The sequence below is a fragment of the Microtus pennsylvanicus genome, chromosome 1 (genome assembly GCF_037038515.1).
Source record: "Microtus pennsylvanicus isolate mMicPen1 chromosome 1, mMicPen1.hap1, whole genome shotgun sequence".
NCBI classification, from domain to species: Eukaryota; Metazoa; Chordata; class Mammalia; order Rodentia; family Cricetidae; genus Microtus; species Microtus pennsylvanicus.
The window spans coordinates 222,194,535-222,215,443 of NC_134579.1; the positions used below are offsets into that span (position 1 = coordinate 222,194,535).

Consider the following 20,909-nt stretch of genomic DNA (forward strand, 5'->3'; position numbering starts at 1 on the left):
TCGTTCACCATAAATGGAGAAAACAAAATTTTCCAGGATAAAAACAAATTTAAGCAATACGTAGCCACAAATCCAGCCTTACAGAAAATAATAGAAGGAAAATCACTAACCAAGGAGTCCAACAAAGACCTCAATAACTCAGACATCTAGAGACCCTTCACCAGCGCAACTCAAAGAAGGGAAACACACAAACCCTACTACTTAAAAAGTGACCGGAGTTAACAACCACTGGTCATTAATATCACTTAATGTCAATGGACTCAACTCACCTATAAAAAGGCACAGGCTAAGAGACTGGATACGAAAACAGGACCCAACATTCTGCTGTCTACAAGAAACACACCTCAACCACAAAGACAGGCACCTACTCAGAGTAAAGGGCTGGGAAAAGGCTTATCAAGCAAATGGACCTAAGAAACAAGCAGGTGTGGCCATACTAATTTCTAACAAAGTTGACTTCAAACTTAAATCAATCAAAAGAGATGGAGAGGGACATTTTATACTCATAACAGGAAAAATTCATCAGGAAGAAATCTCAATCCTGAATATCTATGCCCCTAATATAAAAGCACCCACGTATGTAAAAGAAACATTGCTAAAATTCAAGGCAGCCATCAAACCGCACACACTAATAGTAGGAGACTTCAACACTCCTCTTTCACCAATGGACAGGTCAATCAGACAGAAACCTAACAGAGAAATTAGAGAATTAATGGAGGTAATGAAGCAAATGGACTTAACAGACATCTATAGAATATTCCACCCAAATAGGAAAGAATATACCTTTTTCTCTGCAGCTCATGGAACCTTCTCGAAAATTGACCACATACTTGGTAACAAAGCTAACTTACACAGCTACAAAAAAATATTACTAACCACCTGTGTCTTATTAGACCACCATGGATTAAAGTTAGAATTCAACAGCAATGCTACCCCCAGAAAGCCTACAAACTCATGGAAACTGAACAGTCAACTACTGAACCATACCTGGATTAAGGAGGAAATAAAGAAAGAAATTAAAGTCTTCCTTGAATTCAATGAAAATAAAGAAACAACATACTCGAACTTATGGGACACTATGAAAGCAGTCCTGAGAGGAAAGTTCATAGCACTAAGTGCCCACTTAAAGAAAACAGAGAAAGCACATATTGGAGACTTAACAGCCCACCTGAAAGCTCTAGAAAAAAAAGAAGCAGACTCACCTAGGAGGAGTAGAAGACTGGAAATAATCAAACTGAGGGCTGAAATCAACAAAATAGAAACACAAAAAACAATCCAAAGAATCAATGAATCAAGAAGCTGGTTCCTGGAAAAAATCAACAAGATTGACAAACCCCTATCCAAACTAATCAAACGGCAGAGAGAAAATTTGCAAATTAATAAGATCAGAAATGAAAAGGGGGACATAACCACAAACACAGAGGAAATTCAGAGAGTCATTAGATCTTACTACAAAAGCTTGTATGCCACTAAACTGGAAAATGTAAAAGAAATGGACACTTTCTTAGATAAATACGATTTACCAAAATTAAATCAGGACCAGGTGAACAAGCTAAACAGACCTGTCAGTCGCGAAGAACTAGAAGCTGTTATCAAAAACCTCCCTACCAAAAAAAGCCCAGGGCCAGATGGTTTCAATGCGGAATTCTACCAGAACTTCCAAGAAGACCTAATACCTATACTCCTCAATGTATTCCACAATATAGAAACAGAAGGGTCATTACCAAATTCCTTTTATGAAGCTACAGTTACTCTGATACCAAAACCACACAAAGACTCAACCAGGAAAGAGAATTACAGGCCGATCTCACTCATGAATATCGACGCAAAAATCCTCAACAAAATACTGGCAAACCGAATCCAAGAACACATCCGAAAAATTATCCATTATGATCAAGTAGGCTTCATTCCTGAGATGCAGGGCTGGTTCAACATACGAAAATCTATCAATGTAATCCATCATATAAATAAACTGAAAGAAAAAAACCATATGATCATTTCATTAGATGCTGAAAAAGCATTTGACAAAATTCAACACCCATTTATGTTAAAAGTCTTGGAGAGATTAGGGATACAAGGGTCATACTTAAATATAATAAAAGCTATATACAGCAAGCCGACAGCTAACATCAAATTAAATGGAGAGAAACTCAAAGCCATCCCGCTTAACTCAGGAACACGACAAGGCTGCCCACTTTCGCCATACCTCTTCAATATAGTGCTGGAAGTTCTAGCAATAGCAATAAGACAGCATAATGGGATCAAGGGGATTCGAATTGGAAATGAAGAAGTTAAACTTTCGTTATTCACAGATGATATGATAGTGTATATAAGCGACCCCCAAAATTCCACCAAAGAACTTTTACAGCTGATAAACAGCTTTAGTAATGTGGCAGGATACAAGATCAACTCCAAAAAATCAGTCGCCCTCCTATACTCAAAGGATATGGAAGCAGAGAGGGAAATCAGAGAAGCTTCTCCATTCACGATAGCCACAAACAGCATAAAATATCTTGGGGTAAATCTAACCAAGGAAGTGAAAGATCTATTTGACAAGAACTTTAAGGCATTGAAGAAAGAAATTGAAGAGGATACCAAAAAATGGATGGACATCCCTTGCTCTTGGATTGGGAGGATCAACATAGTAAAAATGGCAATTCTACCAAAGGCAATTTATAGATTCAATGCAATCCCCATCAAGATCCCATCAAAATTCTTCACAGATCTGGAGAGGACAATAATCAACTTTATATGGAAAAACAAAAAACCCAGGATAGCCAAAACAATCCTATACAATAAAGGATCTTCTGGAGGCATTACCATCCCTGACTTCAAACTCTATTACAGAGCTACAGTAATGAAAACAGGGTGGTACTGGCATAAAAACAGAGAAGTCGACCAATGGAATCGTATAGAAGACCCGGACTTTATCCCACAAACCTATGAACACCTCATTTTCGATAAAGGAGCTAAAAGTTTACATTGGAAGAAAGAAAGCATCTTCAACAAATGGTGCTGGCACAACTGGATGTCAACCTGTAGAAGAATGAAAATAGACCCATATCTATCACCGTGCACAAAACTCAAGTCCAAATGGATTAAAGACCTCAATATCAGCCCGAAAACACTGAACCTGATAGAAGAGAAAGTGGGCAATACCCTACAACAGATGGGCACAGGCGATCGCTTCTTAGGTATAACCCCAGAAGCACAGACATTAAGGGCAACATTGAATAAATGGGACCTACTAAAACTGAGAAGCTTCTGTAAAGCAAAGGACACTGTCACTAAGACACAAAGGCAACCTACTGACTGGGAGAAGATCTTCACCAACCCCGCAACAGACAAAGGTCTGATCTCCAAAATATATAGAGAACTCAAGAAACTAGACTTTAAAATGCTAATTAACCCAATTAAAAAATGGGGCGCTGAACTGAACAGAGAATTCTCAACAGAAGAAGTTCAAATGACCAAAAGACACTTAAGGTCATGCTCAACCTCCTTAGCGATCAGGGAAATGCAAATCAAAACAACTTTGAGATATCATCTTACACCTGTAAGATTGGCTAAAGTCAAAAACACCAAGGATAGCCTTTGCTGGAGAGGCTGTGGAGGAAGGGGTACCCTCATCCATTGCTGGTGGGAATGCAATCTTGTGCAACCACTGTGGAAGTCAGTATTTCGGTTTCTCCGGAAATTCGGGATCAACCTACCCCTGGACCCAGCAATACCACTCTTGGGAATTTACCCAAGAGATGCTCTATCACATGTCAAAAGCATTTGTTCAACTATGTTCATAGCAGTATTATTTGTAATAGCCAGAACCTGGAAACAACCTAGATGCCCTTCAATGGAAGAATGGATGAAGAAAGTATGGAATATATACACACTAGAGTACTACGCTGCGGTAAAAAACAATGACTTCTCGAATTTTGCATGCAAATGGATGGAAATAGAAAACACTATCCTGAGTGAGGTATCCCAGGCCCAAAAAGACGAACATGGGATGTACTCACTCATAATTGGTTTCTAGCCATAAATAGGGTTCACGGAGTCTACAATAGGCGAATCTAAAGAAGCTAAGTAAGAAGGTGAACCCAAGGAAAAACATATAGTTATCCTCTTGGATAAGGGAAGTAGACAAAATTGCCGGGGGGAAAAGTGGGATCTTGGGGGTGGGGTGGGATGGGGGTTAGGGGAGATGGGGAGAGAAAAGGTAGAAGGGAAGGAGGGTGGACTTGGGGAAACAGGAGGATCGGGATAAAGGAAGGTTGGATAGGGGAGCACGGAACCACAATTCTTAGTTAAGGGACCCACTTTAGGGTGGGCAGGAGACTTGACCCTAGAGGGGCTCCCAGGTGCCCAAGCTGAGGTCCCCAGTTAGTTCCCTGGGCAGCTGAGGATAGGGAACCTGAAATGACCCTACCCTAGAGCAATACTGACGAATATATTGCATACCATCCTAGAACTTGCATCTGGCGATGGATGGAGATAGAGACAGAGACCCACACTGGAGCACTGGACTGAGCTCCCAAGGTCCCAATGAGGAGCAGAAGGAGTGAGAACATGAGCAAAGATGTCGGGACCACGAGGAGTGCACCCACCCACTGAGACAGTGGAGATGATCTACTGCGAGCTCACCAAGGCCAGCTGGACTGTTACCAGAAAAAGCATGGGATAAAACTGGACTCTCGGAACATGGCGAACAGTGAGGGCTGATGAGACGCCAAGGACAATGGCACACGGTTTTGATCCTATGCAATGTGCTGGCTTGGTGGGAGCCTGGCCAGTCTGGATGTTCACCTTCCTAGATATGGATGGAGGGGGGAGGACCTAGGACGTACCACAGGGCAGGGAACCCTGACAGCTCTTTGGACTGGAAAGGGAGGGGGAGAGGAGTGGGGGGAGGGGGAGAGGGGTGGGAGGAGGGGGAGAAGAGTGGGAGGAGGGGGAGAAGAGTGGGAGGAGGGGGAGGGAAATGGGAGGCTGGTGGGAGGAGGTGGAAATTTGTTTTTTTTTTCTCTTTTCTTTATCCTCCTTTTATCAATAAAAAAATTAAAAAAAAATCTTTTGAACTATCATAAAATGGTTTATGTCATAAAATATACTTTTAAATACATCCTCATCTATAAATTTCTATTATATTCAAATTGTTGTTCACATCATATTTTCATAAATGGTTGTAGTTAAAGTTCTTAAAGTTTTTTAAACAAGAGATTATGTAAATATTATGTGTAAAATTGCTCAGTGGTAGTGTGCTAGGTTTTCCTAGCAGTCATCTTTGGTTTTTGATTTTGCTATTGCTTTCATTTTTTATTGTAGCATTGAAAACCAACAAACAAAACAAGAGCATCTACATACTGCCTATACGTATTTGTTAACCATAGTATCTTTTAATCTATATTATACATAAATATGAAAACATGTTTATTCACTTAGGATATTTTGATTATGGTGACAAAAGATGAGATATTTTAGTATTTTACTGTTTAATATGGAGTTTTATATATGGAAAACGAAATTTTTTAATATTCCTGATATCATAACGAAATTCTGAGTATTTGCAAGTATATCTCATCTTATTATACTCAATTTTCCTCTAGGTATTAAGCTTGGAATCTTAACAACAACCTTTAAAACCCTAACCCTTTAAAACATAAATGGACGCTAACTTCCAATTGCATTGAATATGTCTCATTAACTTTAAAGGTGCAATCTTAATATGAAAATGGTTATAGATGAAATTGATTTGAAAACATCTCTATGACATGTTGACTTCAATTGGTTTGGATGAATAGCAGTTTATCTGGGTCACATAACAGTTCTCATTTTAGCTTTGGAATATCTTTCAAACTGAGGTTTTTACACATACCAGCAATATCTCAAGTTTCCCCATTGTCCCTATCTGTCCTAAAATTTTATCAATTGTATTCATTTAAATAATATAATTGAAATAATATTAAATCCATTTCTGCCCTCCCTTTTCTTTTTTCTGTTTTATCCCATTATTCTCCTTTGAATCTCTATGAAGCACTTCACTCTTAGTATATTGATTGGCACTTTTTCTTTTATTATTATTGTTTTACAGACACACATTCACATGTACATGCCTACAAGCAAATACAAATGTGTACAAATGCACAATTATATATAAATACATCATGCTGTGTTTTTATTTATTTGTATATATGTGATTGTAAAGCTGACCACACTACAATAAAACAACCAAAAAGGGGCTAATCACTAGGAAAGCCTAGTTTTCCTTCTACCAGTAGAAAATATTTACCTGTGTTCTTCTTTTTCTTTTTGCCTAAGACTAGAACCCTAGGAAATTTCCCTCTTCCCATGTTAACATGTCCATTGCTTTTACCTTTATTATGCTCTTGTTTATGCAACCATTTCTAGAAGAGATTGTCTTACAGCAACCTTATTCATAATTCTGGTTCTAACAATCCCTTAGCACCATTGTCCATGAAGTTCTTAGAGTCATAGATGCAGGATATATTAGCTCTTGGGTCTGAGATCTCCACCATTTTTGATCTCTGCGGTTTTCTGTAGTTTCCATTTGCAGTAAAGAGAGTCTCCTTTGATGAGGATTTGTACATGTATTTACTAATGGACATAAAATAAGATTTTGAATGTAGTAAGAAATTATGCTAATCTGAATAGTTGTAATAGTAGATTCTTTTCTAAGCTGGGCATGTTTCCTGGAGTAGACATGAGTCTTCTCCTATTAAAGAGCTCCCAAGTCTGATTAATCAGCAATTGTATCCCATTCATCTGTGAATGCCACTTAATTTACCTTTGCGCATATCTTGATATACTGGTAATTGTTATGGTTTATAGATGTTGCAGCTGGTTAGAACTGCTTAATTGTTTCTATCCTTTGAAAGTTTGCATAGTGTTTTCTAGAATCCTTGAAATTAGAACTCAGGAGAGAAGCTGGCAGGCCAGTTTCAGCTAAAATTATCATATCAATGTCCGAATTACTGTTTACCTTTCGACAAAAGATGCAAATTAAAAAAAAAAGGATGTAACCAAAGATTGACTCAGATAATAAATGGAGAAAAGACATGTCAAATTTGCTTAATTCCAATTACATAGTTGCATAAATGTAAGAAAAAAGAACACGACTTTCAGCTATACCAGTATGTTAATAACAACTAGGATTTAAACACATTAATGTAAACTGTATAAGTCAAATTTAGCCCATTAACACATAGTCTTCCATCATTGGGAAGGATGTCAACATGTAGACAGGATGAAATTGAATAGTTCTTAATCATAATTTCTTTTATCTTAATCTGAAAATCTGTAAATTAATGACAGATTTTCAGTCATTTAACATTTTCTTCCATTTATTTTGTGAACGTGAATTTATGTCTGTTTATATGGGGTCTTTGAGTTTTTTTCAATTTTCTTTATGAATTGGGAATGAAAAAGGGCAATAATTGATGGAAAATTCATTAAGTGACAAGGTAGATGTCTAAATGGTTGAGACAGCTAAATTCATACTTACCCATCATGGTAGTTCAGCTAGACAATAAATTCAGAAGTTTTTTTTTTTTCTCCCAGTTGCTATAAATTTGTAACTAGATTTTGATGAGCTATTGCTACTTGAAATTCTACTTCCTGATTCAAATAGTTAATAATGGAACATGGGCAGCTGTATTTATTTATTTAGTTTTGATTTTTTGTGTATTTTTGTCAATTAGAATTAAATGTGTCTATTCTTGGCACTATATTTTTGAATGAAAGACATATTGAAGATGTCAAAATGTTATTAGATTTGTGGTCTAAAAAAGCACATTTCAGTGTATTCTAAGATAGTACATACTTTTAGTCATGGTAAAATATCTTGCGTATATAAAATGCAGAAACACTTATGAATGTGTCAGAAACAACAGACTTCAGCACTAAGAACACATATGCAGGTTGATCACAGCAAAACCATTTTTTGTAATCAAGTGGTCTGTTACCCTAATAAATAACTGCTGAGAAGTGATTCAGTAGCTGAGTGTGTATTTTCCATCAGGAGGCCTTAGCTTCAATCTTCAGCATTACAAAAAGTATAGTTACTAATTTCTCATATTTTCAATTCTAGTGTTTCCTAATAATAACAGAAACAAATACTGACTATGACTATATATATATATATATATATATATGTATATATATATACATATATATATATATATGATTATAATTTAATTTGTGGCACTTGTTTTACTAAATTCATGACTGACATTTTAAAGAAGGGTGCTGTTTACAATTAGAAATTACCAAGGAAAGGAGTTGTCCCCAGGGTAGAAAACATTCCTTTTTATGTAGAAGAGTGATTGTGACAAGAGAATATATTTCAGAAGTGTTTGACCTCTGTTGCAAATGAAGGTAAACTCTTGAGCTTAGAAAAAGAAACTTCCTCATCATTTTGCTCTTGTATGTCAATAAATCAAGGTAAGAATTGTAACTTACATAATTCCAAAGATCATAGACTACAATTGACTAAAAATACTTTGTACTTTTATTTTGATATTTTACTATCAGCATTTGAATAAAACTACACAAAGTAATTAATAGAAAAATTGAATGATTTATTTCTGGTTTAGTTTCAAACACCATTTCATTTCAGCTTGGTTTTGCACTGTTTTTCTGTCCATTGATGACATATTGATGAAATATGACTCGAGAAAGCATCATATGCATTGTTTAACATGGAAGATTGGTACAATAAGGATCATGGTCATCAATATTAACACAGTATTGCTAAGGTGTATTAGTTTATCATTTTATGTCAGGTATATATTTAAATGTGTTTATGATAAGAAATCAAGGGAGAATATATCCAAAAGATACACCTATCTACAATATAGAATGAAAATATTAAAGGAAGATCACTGATATTACCTTGAAAGCTACAATTTCAAAACATCTCATGAAGACAGAATGTTAAGATCTATTTGTAATTAATCTAAAAATATTAATAGAATCACTGCATGTGTTTATTTGGTTCAATAGAATTTTATCATAGGAAAGTTCTTCAAAAATAATGCACATTTATATATATATATATATATAATATTTAATTTTTAGATTATTTTATATTATCATATAAATAACTTAAAGACAAAAATCACAAGCTCCTCACAATAATAGCAGAAAAGCCTCTACTTTTATTTTCAATTTCTAAATTTTATTATTTAAACACAAGACAATGTATATTAAAAAGTTTTCATTAATGCCACAGTATCTGCATCAAAGAAAATCATTGCTTCAAAAGCAATAACAGTTAATATTTATAAAGAATTTAAATAAAAACCAATACCTGTAGTTAGTTTGAAATTTCTACTAAATTTCTTTCTTAGTATGAACTTGAGAATTTGAAGAATTGCAAATAACACACCTGTACATAGATAAGATGGAGAGAAAGACAAGGACAGAAATGTTAAATGATTTGAGAAAGCTTTATTATTTATTAGCAATTTGTGCGTATAACTTGCCTAGAGGAGTTGAAGGAATACCTTGGGGGAGAGAGGTCACCTAGCATTCATGAAACTATGTCTGAGACAGTTGCGTCACAAACAAATGAAACTGCAAGGTAAGTACCATTTAAAAATCTATGATTACTCTGTCTTTTGATTTACATTTAGTATTCAATAATTTCAACAATGTAGAAAACATAAATTATGATTGCATAGATTTTACACCACACTTCCAAAATTTTATATGTAAAAGAGAATCTCATCAAATCATGTGTACAATTTATTATGTACTTTGCAATGAAATTGTATATATTTTGGATTATTGGGATAAAGGGGATTTAGAAAATCACATGAAAAGATGAATAAATTCTTCTGTTCATACTTTTAAGTGTATAAAGAATATTTAATTGAAATGAAATTGATTTGTAAAAATAATAAAAAGCAATTTTGGAAGAATATTAAGGAGATAACTAGAAATGAAATAATTAATTCAGAATTTGTCACATTGCATATTTAGATAAACATTTAAAATATTATGAGTTATTGTGCCATTAAAAAGAATATGTATTATATATCTAGTAAAGAGCTGAGAGTGCAGCACCATTTACCTCAAAGGTACATTTAATAACAAAGAGTATATGCCATTGCAATTTCTGATTTAATAAGGTATAAATATACATATTTGTAAGCAGAACTTAAAATATGCAAATAAGATTCAAAGCTGAGAATAAGGAAGTGTACTTCTTCTTGGATCATCCTCACAGATGATACACACAAACATCATAGAAGAGGACAATACTTCCACAGTGACACAGTTTCTCCTCCTCGGATTCTCTGACATTCCCAACCTCCAGGGCTTTCTATTTGGAATGTTCTCTATAATGTATGTAATTATCCTATTTGGAAATAGCTTCATAATTGTGATAACAAGAATCGATCCTGCACTACACAATCCCATGTATTTTTTCCTGTCAAATTTCTCTTTTCTGGAAATCTGTTATGTTTCAGTCACTCTCCCTAGGATTCTGTACAGCATTTGGACGCAGGACAGAAGCATTTCTCTTCTGGCCTGTGCCACACAAATGTGTTTCTTCCTAATGCTGGCAGCTACGGACAGTATTCTCCTGGCAGTGATGTCCTATGACCGCTACGTGGCCATCTGCAACCCTCTGCACTATCCTCTGGTCATGAACCAGACAAAATGCACACAGCTGGCAGTGGGCTCCTGGCTTGGTGGCATGCCTTTCCAGCTAGGGCAAACCTGTCAGATATTCTCTCTACATTTTTGCAATGCTAACCGGATAGATCACTTCTTCTGTGACATACCCCCTGTACTTAAGCTGGCCTGTGGAGATACTTCTGTTAACGAGTTGTACGCCTATGCAGTGGTTATCTTGCTAGCTACAATCCCTTTTTTATTAATATTAACATCATACAGCAAAATTATTGCCACGATCCTTAGGTTGCCAACTGCTGAAGGACGGGCGAAAGCCTTCTCCACATGTTCCTCACATCTGGTGGTGGTGATTTTGTTTTATGGATCTGCATCTATTACCTACTTAATGCCAAAGTCATCACATTCTGCATTAAGTGACAAACTCCTCTCTCTTTTTTACACGGTTGTGACCCCCATGTTCAACCCCATGATATACAGCCTTAGGAACAAAGAAGTGATTGCAGCTCTGAAAAGATTATTGCTTAGAGCATAGTGCAATGGACTTATGTACAGTGATAGAATGCAACCACAGTTATCACATAGACTGTTACATCTTTATTTAAACTTTGGGATGTTAATTACTGTTTTGACTGCTCTTTGTTACTTTTGAAAGTTAGTATAACATTATTTGCAAAAAATGCACTAACCAAATTGTTATATTGTCAATGTTTTATGGAAAACATAACATTTTAATTAAATTTGTTCTATGACTTTTTCTACATATGTGAAGAACATTCCTTATTCCTCTCAAAGCTCAATTTCTCCATCCAAATCCTTTCCCACATGTGTGTCTTATTGTTTTCTTTCATGAACCATGAAATTTAACTGAGGCCCTCTGTGTGACCAAATGTTTTTAGGTATTATGCCTAACCAATTGCAGATACTGAGTCCTGCTCTCTCTGAATCTAGTAGTAGGTAGAATTGGAGATATTATAGAATTTGATTTAGATGTGTCCTGATGATCTCTGTATTTGGAATATATATTTTTTCTTCTTCACATCCCTACACACACAAAATGGTATGTATTACTTGTATTTGTATATGCTACTATTTTATAAAATGTATTTTCATATAAATCCATAATATACTTTCAGTAGTTGCCTCCTATTAAAGTCCTTCCTCACCTGTCTTCTTGGCCTCTCTCTCTATTTCTTTTTAACAATAGTATATTACATACATGAGTTATAATACACATCATTATAGATATAATATAGAACCCATAAATTACAGAAAACAAGAAACACGGAATCTTTCATTAATGGCATAAGTAAACTCATATATTTCTGAGAAAGAATTAAGTTTATCATTTTTTTTCAGTTGTATATATTTTCTCTAAAGGAGGCTGTAGTGATATTTCATTTATAAGCACTTAAATGAAAATTAGTGTGCCAGTGTCTATGTGATCTGTTGATATAGAATCATTAGTTCATTACCTTAAAGTGCTATAGCTTGACCATACAGATGACTTATGTTCAGTCTGAAAACCAAATCTTTAATGCTCCTTTCCATAGAGGCTAACCCCTTAAGCATTCTACAAAAGTATAAATAGTCCTCTCTTTTTTTTTCTCTTGCTTTCATAAATTTTTGATATTTCTTTCCTTTATTTTGATTTTCTCTTTATTTGCATTTCTGTGTACCTGTGTGAGTTTCTGTCCATTACAGGAGGACAGGGCCACAGGAAGACAGAAAAGCCTGTTATATCCTTTGGAACTTTAATTTTTCTTTATTTCTAAACTACCACTCCAGTTCTTTTATTTATTTTCCTAATGACTAAAATTTGCAGGGTCAATATACAATCTAAGTGTAGTTTGGTCCATTTTTCCTTGATGTCCTAAGAGGCAGAACATTTTACTTTTATGTGCAATGAATATCTGCTTATCATAATTTGTAAGATGTCTATTTTAGTAGATGGTTCATATTTTGTGTAATTTAAATTATTTTCTCTTTAATTGTTGATATATATATATATGACATTAATTCTATGCCATATTTTGTCTAGCAAAGGTATCTTATATTCTGTAAATATCTCCTTAGTTGACTGTTTCATTGCTGTATAGATATTTTTTATTTAATGAAATAATTTTCGTCATTTTTAATAGGGTGCTGGTGTGGAAGTGGTACCACTTTCTTAGTCTGTTCGATCTTATAAGTTCTTAGGCATCATTCTTAGGTCTAGTATCTGATAGAATTTTAGTACCCCATGGACCATATAATCTCAACTTCGCCAATAAATTCATACGGTGTCATTGCTCGTGGTGGCCCAGGTTATACTAGTTGGAGTATCAGCATTCAATTCTTCAAATATTTGTGTTTTAAAGTTTTAATCCTGTTTTAGCATTTAGTAGAAACATTTCTAAATGTGTGAAGATTGCCATCTTTTAAAAAAAGAGATGGGAGTATGGCTATAGAATAGGGCCATTTCAGGCTCTCTCTCCTCAGCTTCCCAAGGACCTAGTTGGGAACATGTATCTGAACCCTTGGGAACCCCTATAGAGTCAAGGCTCTTGCCAATCCTAAAATGGCTCCCTTAATTAAGATATATACTTCCCTGCTCCCATATCCAACCTTCCCTTATCCCAACCATCCCATTCCCCCAAGTTCTCCCTATCCTCTCCTTCTCACTTTTCTCTCCTCATCTCCCCTTTCCCCCATCTCACCCCACCCCCCAGATCCTATAGCCATACTAAAGAATATTTTGCATATCACTATAGAATCTTCATCTTGCGATGGATGGAGATAGAGACAGAGACCCACATTGGAACAATGCACTGAGCTCCCAAGGTCCAAGTGAGGAACAGAAGGAGGGAGAACATGAGCAAGGAAGTCAAGACCATAAGGGGGGCACCCACCCACTAAGATATCACCAAGGCCAGCTGGACTGGGAATAAAAATGCATGGGATAAAATCGGACTCACCGAATATGGTGGACAATAAGGGCTGCTGAGAAGCCAAGGACAATGACTCTGAGTTTTGACCCCACTGCATGTACTGGCTTTGTGGGAGCCTAGCCGGTTTGGATGCTCACCTTCCTAGACCTGGATGGAGGGGGGAGGTCTTTGGACTGCCCACAGGGCAAGGAACCCTGACTGCTCTTTGGACTTGAGAGGGAGGGGGGAAGGAAGTGGGGCATGGGGAGTGGGGGGAGGGGGAAGGAAAAGGGAGGTGGGAAGGAGGCAGAAATTTTTAATTAAAAAAATTAATAAAAAAATAAAATAATAATATAAAAAGAGTTGAGACTAAATCAATGCTATGCCATTTCATGGATGCCACATTAACATAGATTAACTACAATGAAACTATGTACTGAACCTCCTACACCATATGTAATTAATACTGCATCTTCAAAAATATCAAATCTTTACTGACAAGTCCCATATATTTCTAATTTTATATTCTCTAAAAGGTTTTACAACTCATTATTACTATACTGCAGAGGGTGGGGAAAATTATAGGTTTTGTTCTATCTTCATAGGCTACTTAGAATATATACCCCCATTGAAGAGTCTTGGGAAGGAGGGTATTGTATGCATATGCATTGATATAATTTGGTCAACTTATAAAATATGAGTCTTTTGTAGTTGAATAGGACTCAAAACACTTAAGTTATGCAAACTTCAAAGATTTAAAAGCATTCAAAAAATAATTGCTAATATGGCAAGAATTCATATAATCCACCAATATAATTAGGACTTTAAAATATGACATGAAATATTTTAAAGACAATTCTTAATAGAAAACATACTTATTACTTCCTATATGATTTTCTGGCACGATCATCCATTAGGAAAAATCATACTTGTTTATAAATATAAGATATTTATGTTGTTAAATTTCAATTATTTTATGAGAAGTTTTGCATCTATGCTTCTCAAGTAAATTGATCTATAGTTTTCACTTGATTTTATATTTAAGAAGAACAAAGATTTATTACCACAGTAATACTAACATCACAGAGTGAATTTGGAAGTGACTCTGATCATTAACTTTACAGAACACTGAGTAGTAACAGTATTAGATTGTTTTATTAGATATTTTTTTAAAGTATCAATCAAAATTCCCACTCCCTCTCCTACTCCCATTCCTTACACCCCCTCCCACAACACCCCCCTCTAATCCTAGGAGAGGGTAGGCACTTTGGTTTGTGGAAGGTCCAAGGCCCTCCATACTAATCTAGGCTGAGCATTGTATACATTCAAAGAGAATAGGATCCCAAAAAGCCAGTACATGCAGTAGAAATAAATCCCAATGCCACTGCCAGTGGCTCCTCAGTCTGCCCAAGCCAAACAACTGTCAAACACATTCAGATGTACTAGTTTGGCCCTATGATTTTCCCTTCCCAGTCCAGCTGGAGGAGGTGAGCTCCCATTAGCTCAGGTAAGCTGTTTCAGTGGATGGTCTTGAACTCTTTGCTCATATTCTCATTTCTTCTACTCTTCAACTGGACCTTGGGAGCTCAGTCCAGTGCTCCACTGTGGGTCTCTGCCTCTGTTTCTATCTGCTGTTGGATGAAGGTTCTCTGGTGATATTTAAGATAATCGTCAGTCTGATGACAGGGCAAGACCAGTTCGGGCACCCTCTGCTCTAGTGCTTGGATTTTAGCTGGAGTCATCCTTGTGGATCCCTGGGAAGTTTCCTAGAGTCAGGTTTCTTGCTAACCGTAAGGCTTCCTCAATCAAGTCATCTCTTTCCTTTCTCTCATATCTGTCCTTCCTCCATCTTGACTATCCTATTCCTTCAAGTGCTCCTCCAATCTTCCCCTTCTCTCCTTCTCTTCACTTTTTCCCCTTCCTCCTATCCTCCCATCCACATGCTCCCAATTTTGTCAGGTGATCTTGTTTGTTTCCAATATCCAGGTGGGTCTATATATGTTTTTCTTTGGGTTCACTTTATTATTATAGCTTCTCTAAGATCATGAACTATAGGCTCAATTTACTTTGTGGATAACTAGTATCCACTTATGAGAACATACCATATTCATTTTATTGGTCTGGATTGCCTCACTCAGGATAGTATTTTCTAATTCCATCCATTTCCATGCAAACTTCAAGATGTCAAGTGTTTTTCTACCACTGAGTAGTACTCTAATGTGCAAATGTGACACACTCTCTTTATCCATTCTTCAGTTGAGGGACATCTGGGTTTTTTGCAGGTTGTGGCTATTATAAATAATGCTGCTATGAACATAGTTGAACAAATACTTTTGTAGTATAATGGGACATCTTTTGGGTATATTCCCAAGAGTGGTATTGCTGGATCCTGAGGTGGGTTGACTCTCAATTTTCTGAAAAACCGCTACACTGATTTCTAAAGTGGTTGCACAAGTTTGCATTCCCACCAGCAATGGATGAGTGTTCCCCTTACTCCATATCTTCTCCAGCATAAGCTTTGGTGTTTTTGATCTTAGACATTCAGACAGGTGTAAGATGGTGTCTCAGAGTTGTTTTGATTTGCATTTTTCTGATAGCTAAGGAAGTTGAACATTCCCTTAATTATCTTTTGTGCATTGAAATAGTAGTACACCTAATGAGTCTTTAAATTTAATATTGTTGGTAGGCTTAACAACTGCATTGATTTCTTTGTCTCATTATTGGTGTATTTTTAATATCCTATTTACTTGATATTTGGAATTTTCTAAGTTTTAGAATTTTTAAAATTTTATATCTGTAAAGTCACTAAACAAAACTTTGTAGAACATCTTCTCATGGTCTTGTGCATGTCAGTTGAATCTATTGTACTGTACATTTTTCATCATTAGTTTTGTTGATTTTTTTCATTTATTTATTAAAGATTTCTGTCTTTTCCCCGCCACTGCCTCCCATATCCCTCCCCCTCCCCCAATCAATTCTCCCTCTTTCATCATCCCCAAGAACAGACTGGGTTCCTGCCCTGTGGGAAGTCCAAAGACCTCCCACCTCCTTCCAGGTCTAGTAAGGTGAACATCCAAACAGCCTAGGCTCCCTCAAAGCCAGAACATGCAGTAGGATCAAAACCCAGTGCCATTGTTCTTGACTTCTCTTCTGATGACGTAGGATTGAAATATCTAATTGCCAGTAATTTTGCTGGCAGGTGTTTTACTTAGAACACATTAGACGAAATCTTCATGACAGAGATCCATAGTGATTTAGACCTTTATTTCTAGTGACATGGTGTGGTTTACCTCCAGTACTTAGTAAAAGAATCCCAGGAGAAATGTTATTAATGGTTGTCACACAAGTTTAGGTTAGTGATATTTCTCAAGTTCGAAATACTACTACATAGGAGTACTAAGCTGTTTTTTCTTGAAATTCAAGAAGACATGGAAAAAATTACAAGGTATAGGCACTTGGTAAATATTTCAGAAAGGGCTCATTACATTGAAGCAAGTATACTTCCATCATGTACTAATGTTAATTACAAGCACTTGTGTTTACTTACTAGGCCAAGGTTAAGGATACTGCTGGAGATAAATTAAACCACACCTGTGTTGGAGGGGACACAGCAAGACTGAGACTTTTACATTTTTATTGAGAGCAATCATACTTTTTACATCCTTATCTGAAACAGAATATAGTAATTGCTAGCATCAATAACCTGGATACAATGAATTTTACAAGGTATGTATGGTACTCATGATTAATGTCTAAGACCAATTTTCTTATCATGCATCCAAGATTTCTTCATTTCTAAAGAAAAATAGAAGGAAATGTTGAGTACTTCACTGTACTGAGAAGGGAGTTCCTTGCCTTCTCAGGAAGTGAAAAACTCATAGTGCCCCAGAAGCCATAGACTGGATTCTTAAAATCCTATGACTTGCGCCTCTCATATAGGCTAGGCCAGGCCAGGCCAACTTTATGATTCTCAGCCGTAATCAATCTTTTTTTTATTTTTTTTTTTTATTGAGAAAATGAGAAAGAAAAAACAAGTTTCCACCTCCTCCCAGCCTCCCATTTCCCTCACCCTCCTCCCACTCTTCTCCCCCTCCTCCCACCCTTCTCCCCCTCCCCCCACTCCTTTCCCCCTCCCTCTCCAGTCCAAAGAGCAGTCAGAGTTCCCTGCCCTGTGGTAAGTCCTAGGTCCTCCCCCCTCCGTCCATATCTAGGAAGGTGAACATCCAAACTGGCTAGGCTCCCACAAAGCCAGCACATTACGAACATGGCGTAATCAATCTTTTTGACTGTGTGCATGTAATATATATGAGATGAATTTAATGAAATACAGACTGTCTCTTGATCTGTTAATTTAGTATAAAAAGGAAGGTATTCAATTTATCTGTGTTAATATTGAAATTGCAAATATGAGCAGTATTAATGTTTTAAAAATCAAAAAAACAATAAAAAATGAAAAGTATCCCAGCCATTAAATGAATTACATTTTTTAAATTGAGAAATATTTAGGACAAAGTAGAAAGCGGTTTAGAATAAATGAAGCATGAGAGTTTTAAAATATTAACATTTGGTAGCAGAATGTGCTAAATGCCTTCTTCTTCCACAATTAAAATCCTCTTCAGTTGTTCACGGCATTGATTTTGTGGCTTCAGAAGGATTTGTTTCTGGAGTATCTGTTAGATTGCTAGAGCATAACAATGTGATGGGAGGGTGGTTCATCTTCATTCCTCTGGATAGTGTAATTCTTCCCATGGGAATGAAAACAAACAACATAACACAGCTAAGAAATCAAACAGATAAACAATGTGAATGCTCACATTTCATAGATAATATAAAAGCTGTAATATTTATTCTTCTGGGGTTAGTGAATAATTTGAATGTGTTTGGGGAAGAATTCTGTGGAGATGTTACAAAAAAGTCTAGTGTGTGATACACAATAGTAATTTGTAATGTGGACACTTGCCAAATTAATTGCAAACTTGGGCACCTAGGTATTAATTTAGGTGTGACAATTGAGAATAGTTATCCCCACTGGAAAGAAGTATTTTCCCTATAAATGACATAGGGTGTTTAGAAGACAACTAAGGCTCTGATTTCAATATGTTAAAGCTCCTGTTTATATATATATTAAAAACAAAGTATTTCAATGAAAAAGAACAACTTTAACAATACCAAAAAGGTAACCTGATAATATGTTCTCATTTCTCTCTGCAATATGAGTTTGAGAATCATGATTTAATAGTTCATGTTAATCATCTTAAATAATGAATTTTAATATATTGAACTTAAAGTTTTATTGCTTGGTAATCCTGTAATTTTTTACTGTATAATTTAATTGATAAAATAATATTGTAACCCACTGAAAAATTTATTTTTTTACATTTATCTATCATTATGAAAAAATATTAAGGAGGATAATGAAAGAGTGTTGTTTTGATTATAATGAAAGTACAGTGTGTTGTGTTGCTAATAAAGGGAAATCTACTATGGTAACAGCTTTCCTAGAAATACTTTCCCTGTATTAAAGATTCTCCTGGCAGATGGAAAAACAAACATCAATTCTTTCTTCTACATTACAAGTGTCATGATTGCTGAACAGTAGCTGATTTGATTGTAAGGATTTGTGTCTTTATATTGGACATATGACTCCCAATAAAAATCCTGACAGAATTTGTATGTAGTATGTGACTAAATGTGCTTAATATGGTAAAAGTTGTTTTACTTTTCATGAAATAAATTTAGATAAAATGAAAATATACAGAATTTTACTCAAATAAATAAAGAATAAAAAGCAATTGTATATTTTATGCAATACCACATATTTTAATCTAATCGGTAAAAATTAGTATGATATTTTGATATCTTGATTCACATGAAGTACCCAACTCTAGTGATAAGGTGTACCATTACTTTACTTTGAAATCATATCGGATGAAATAGTAGAGAAGAATCTTGTATGTATCTGTAATACAATGGATCATGTTACATTGTGTGGCGTGCAGAACAGACATGAACACAGACTAGAAGGGGTTTTCCAGAATCTAGACATCATGATTGATAACTAGATTAGGGTTTTGTTTTTTTCCGAATACTGTTAAATATTTGACTTCAGAGAAATAGGCTGTGGTACTTTCCAGTAACTATCTCTGCATGTTTTCTACCATAAAGGGCACATTTTTATATATGCATCTAATTTTTCTTTTCTTGGATAGGACACAACATCTGCTATTACGATAGCATTGGCCTATTTTCAAGCCTTACTTCCTTCATAAAATCTGGTGAAGTCCTTTCATTAACAAATAGACACCAAGTAAAATGAATAGACAAAAAGAATTAAGAAATTATGAAAGAAAATTTTGAAAATATGAAAAAAGAAAAATCTCTAAAATTTTCAAAAACCAACATGATTGTTTAACTAACAGCATCTGCTATTGGGAGAGTGTTTTGTTTTATGAAACATTTTACTTTTACAGCCAGTATTGCCTTGATCTCACACCAATCCCCTTGCCTTCAAACCAGGATTGCCTTGATCTCACACCAATCCCCTCGCCTTCAAACCCTAAAAACTTGGATTATGGATGCTCATTGTGACGACTTGTTTTTACCAACATTTTGATTCTCATTTTTTTTCTGTACAATAAACAGTGGGGATATAAACAACTTATTTTTATTACATGAAATGATGAAATATAAATAATAAACCATTTGACCCATTTTTATGAATGCAATTCTTGATAATTCCCACAAGCAACAAGTGACTTCCATGAAATCTGTAAATGCACTAAGTTTTCTATATTTAAAGGGTTTCTAAATATGTATTTCATCATGTCAAAAATAAAAGGAAATAGTTGAAGGCATTTAAGCTTGGCTTTCATAGGACCCTGAGCTAGAACATAGTATTAGAAACAATAGATCGGAAGAATGAATACACAGAATAGCATGGTAATGTAAAGAACAGTCAGAGTTGAAGTTTGGTTAAATAGCTCAATAATAAGGGAAGTTGCTGCTTCAATTCAATTCCTTGGTTACACATGCAAGAAAAAAAATCAAATACCAAAAGAAATCCTATGACCTCTGCTTGTGGGCTGTGGAATTTGTACAAAACCCTCCTCAGCTACAAATACAAAAAGAGAGGTAGAGAAAGATGGAGAGACAAGGAGATAGAGAGGGACTGAATGAGAAAGGGATAGGAGAGAGAGGTGGTGAGGAGGGGGACATGAAGGGGGGAAAGAGAAGGAGAGAGACAAACATAATAAAAATTATAAATAGGCAATCTGAAATTAAGTAATTCTTAATATTTGCATAATATGATGGGAATTTAAATATATCAAATATGAGAAGTTAAAA

The 20,909-nt window shown here is 35.5% G+C and overlaps 1 protein-coding gene across 1 annotated transcript; it reads left to right on the forward strand.

The window, feature by feature from the left end:
• Window positions 1-10,246: 10,246 nt before the first annotated feature.
• Window positions 10,247-17,205, forward strand: LOC142834213 (olfactory receptor 10AG1-like). The gene is made up of 3 exons (XM_075946513.1): window positions 10,247-11,175; window positions 14,995-15,052; window positions 17,116-17,205. The coding sequence occupies exons 1-3, from the start codon at window positions 10,247-10,249 to the stop codon at window positions 17,203-17,205; spliced, it is 1,077 nt and encodes a 358-aa protein (XP_075802628.1).
• Window positions 17,206-20,909: the final 3,704 nt, after the last annotated feature.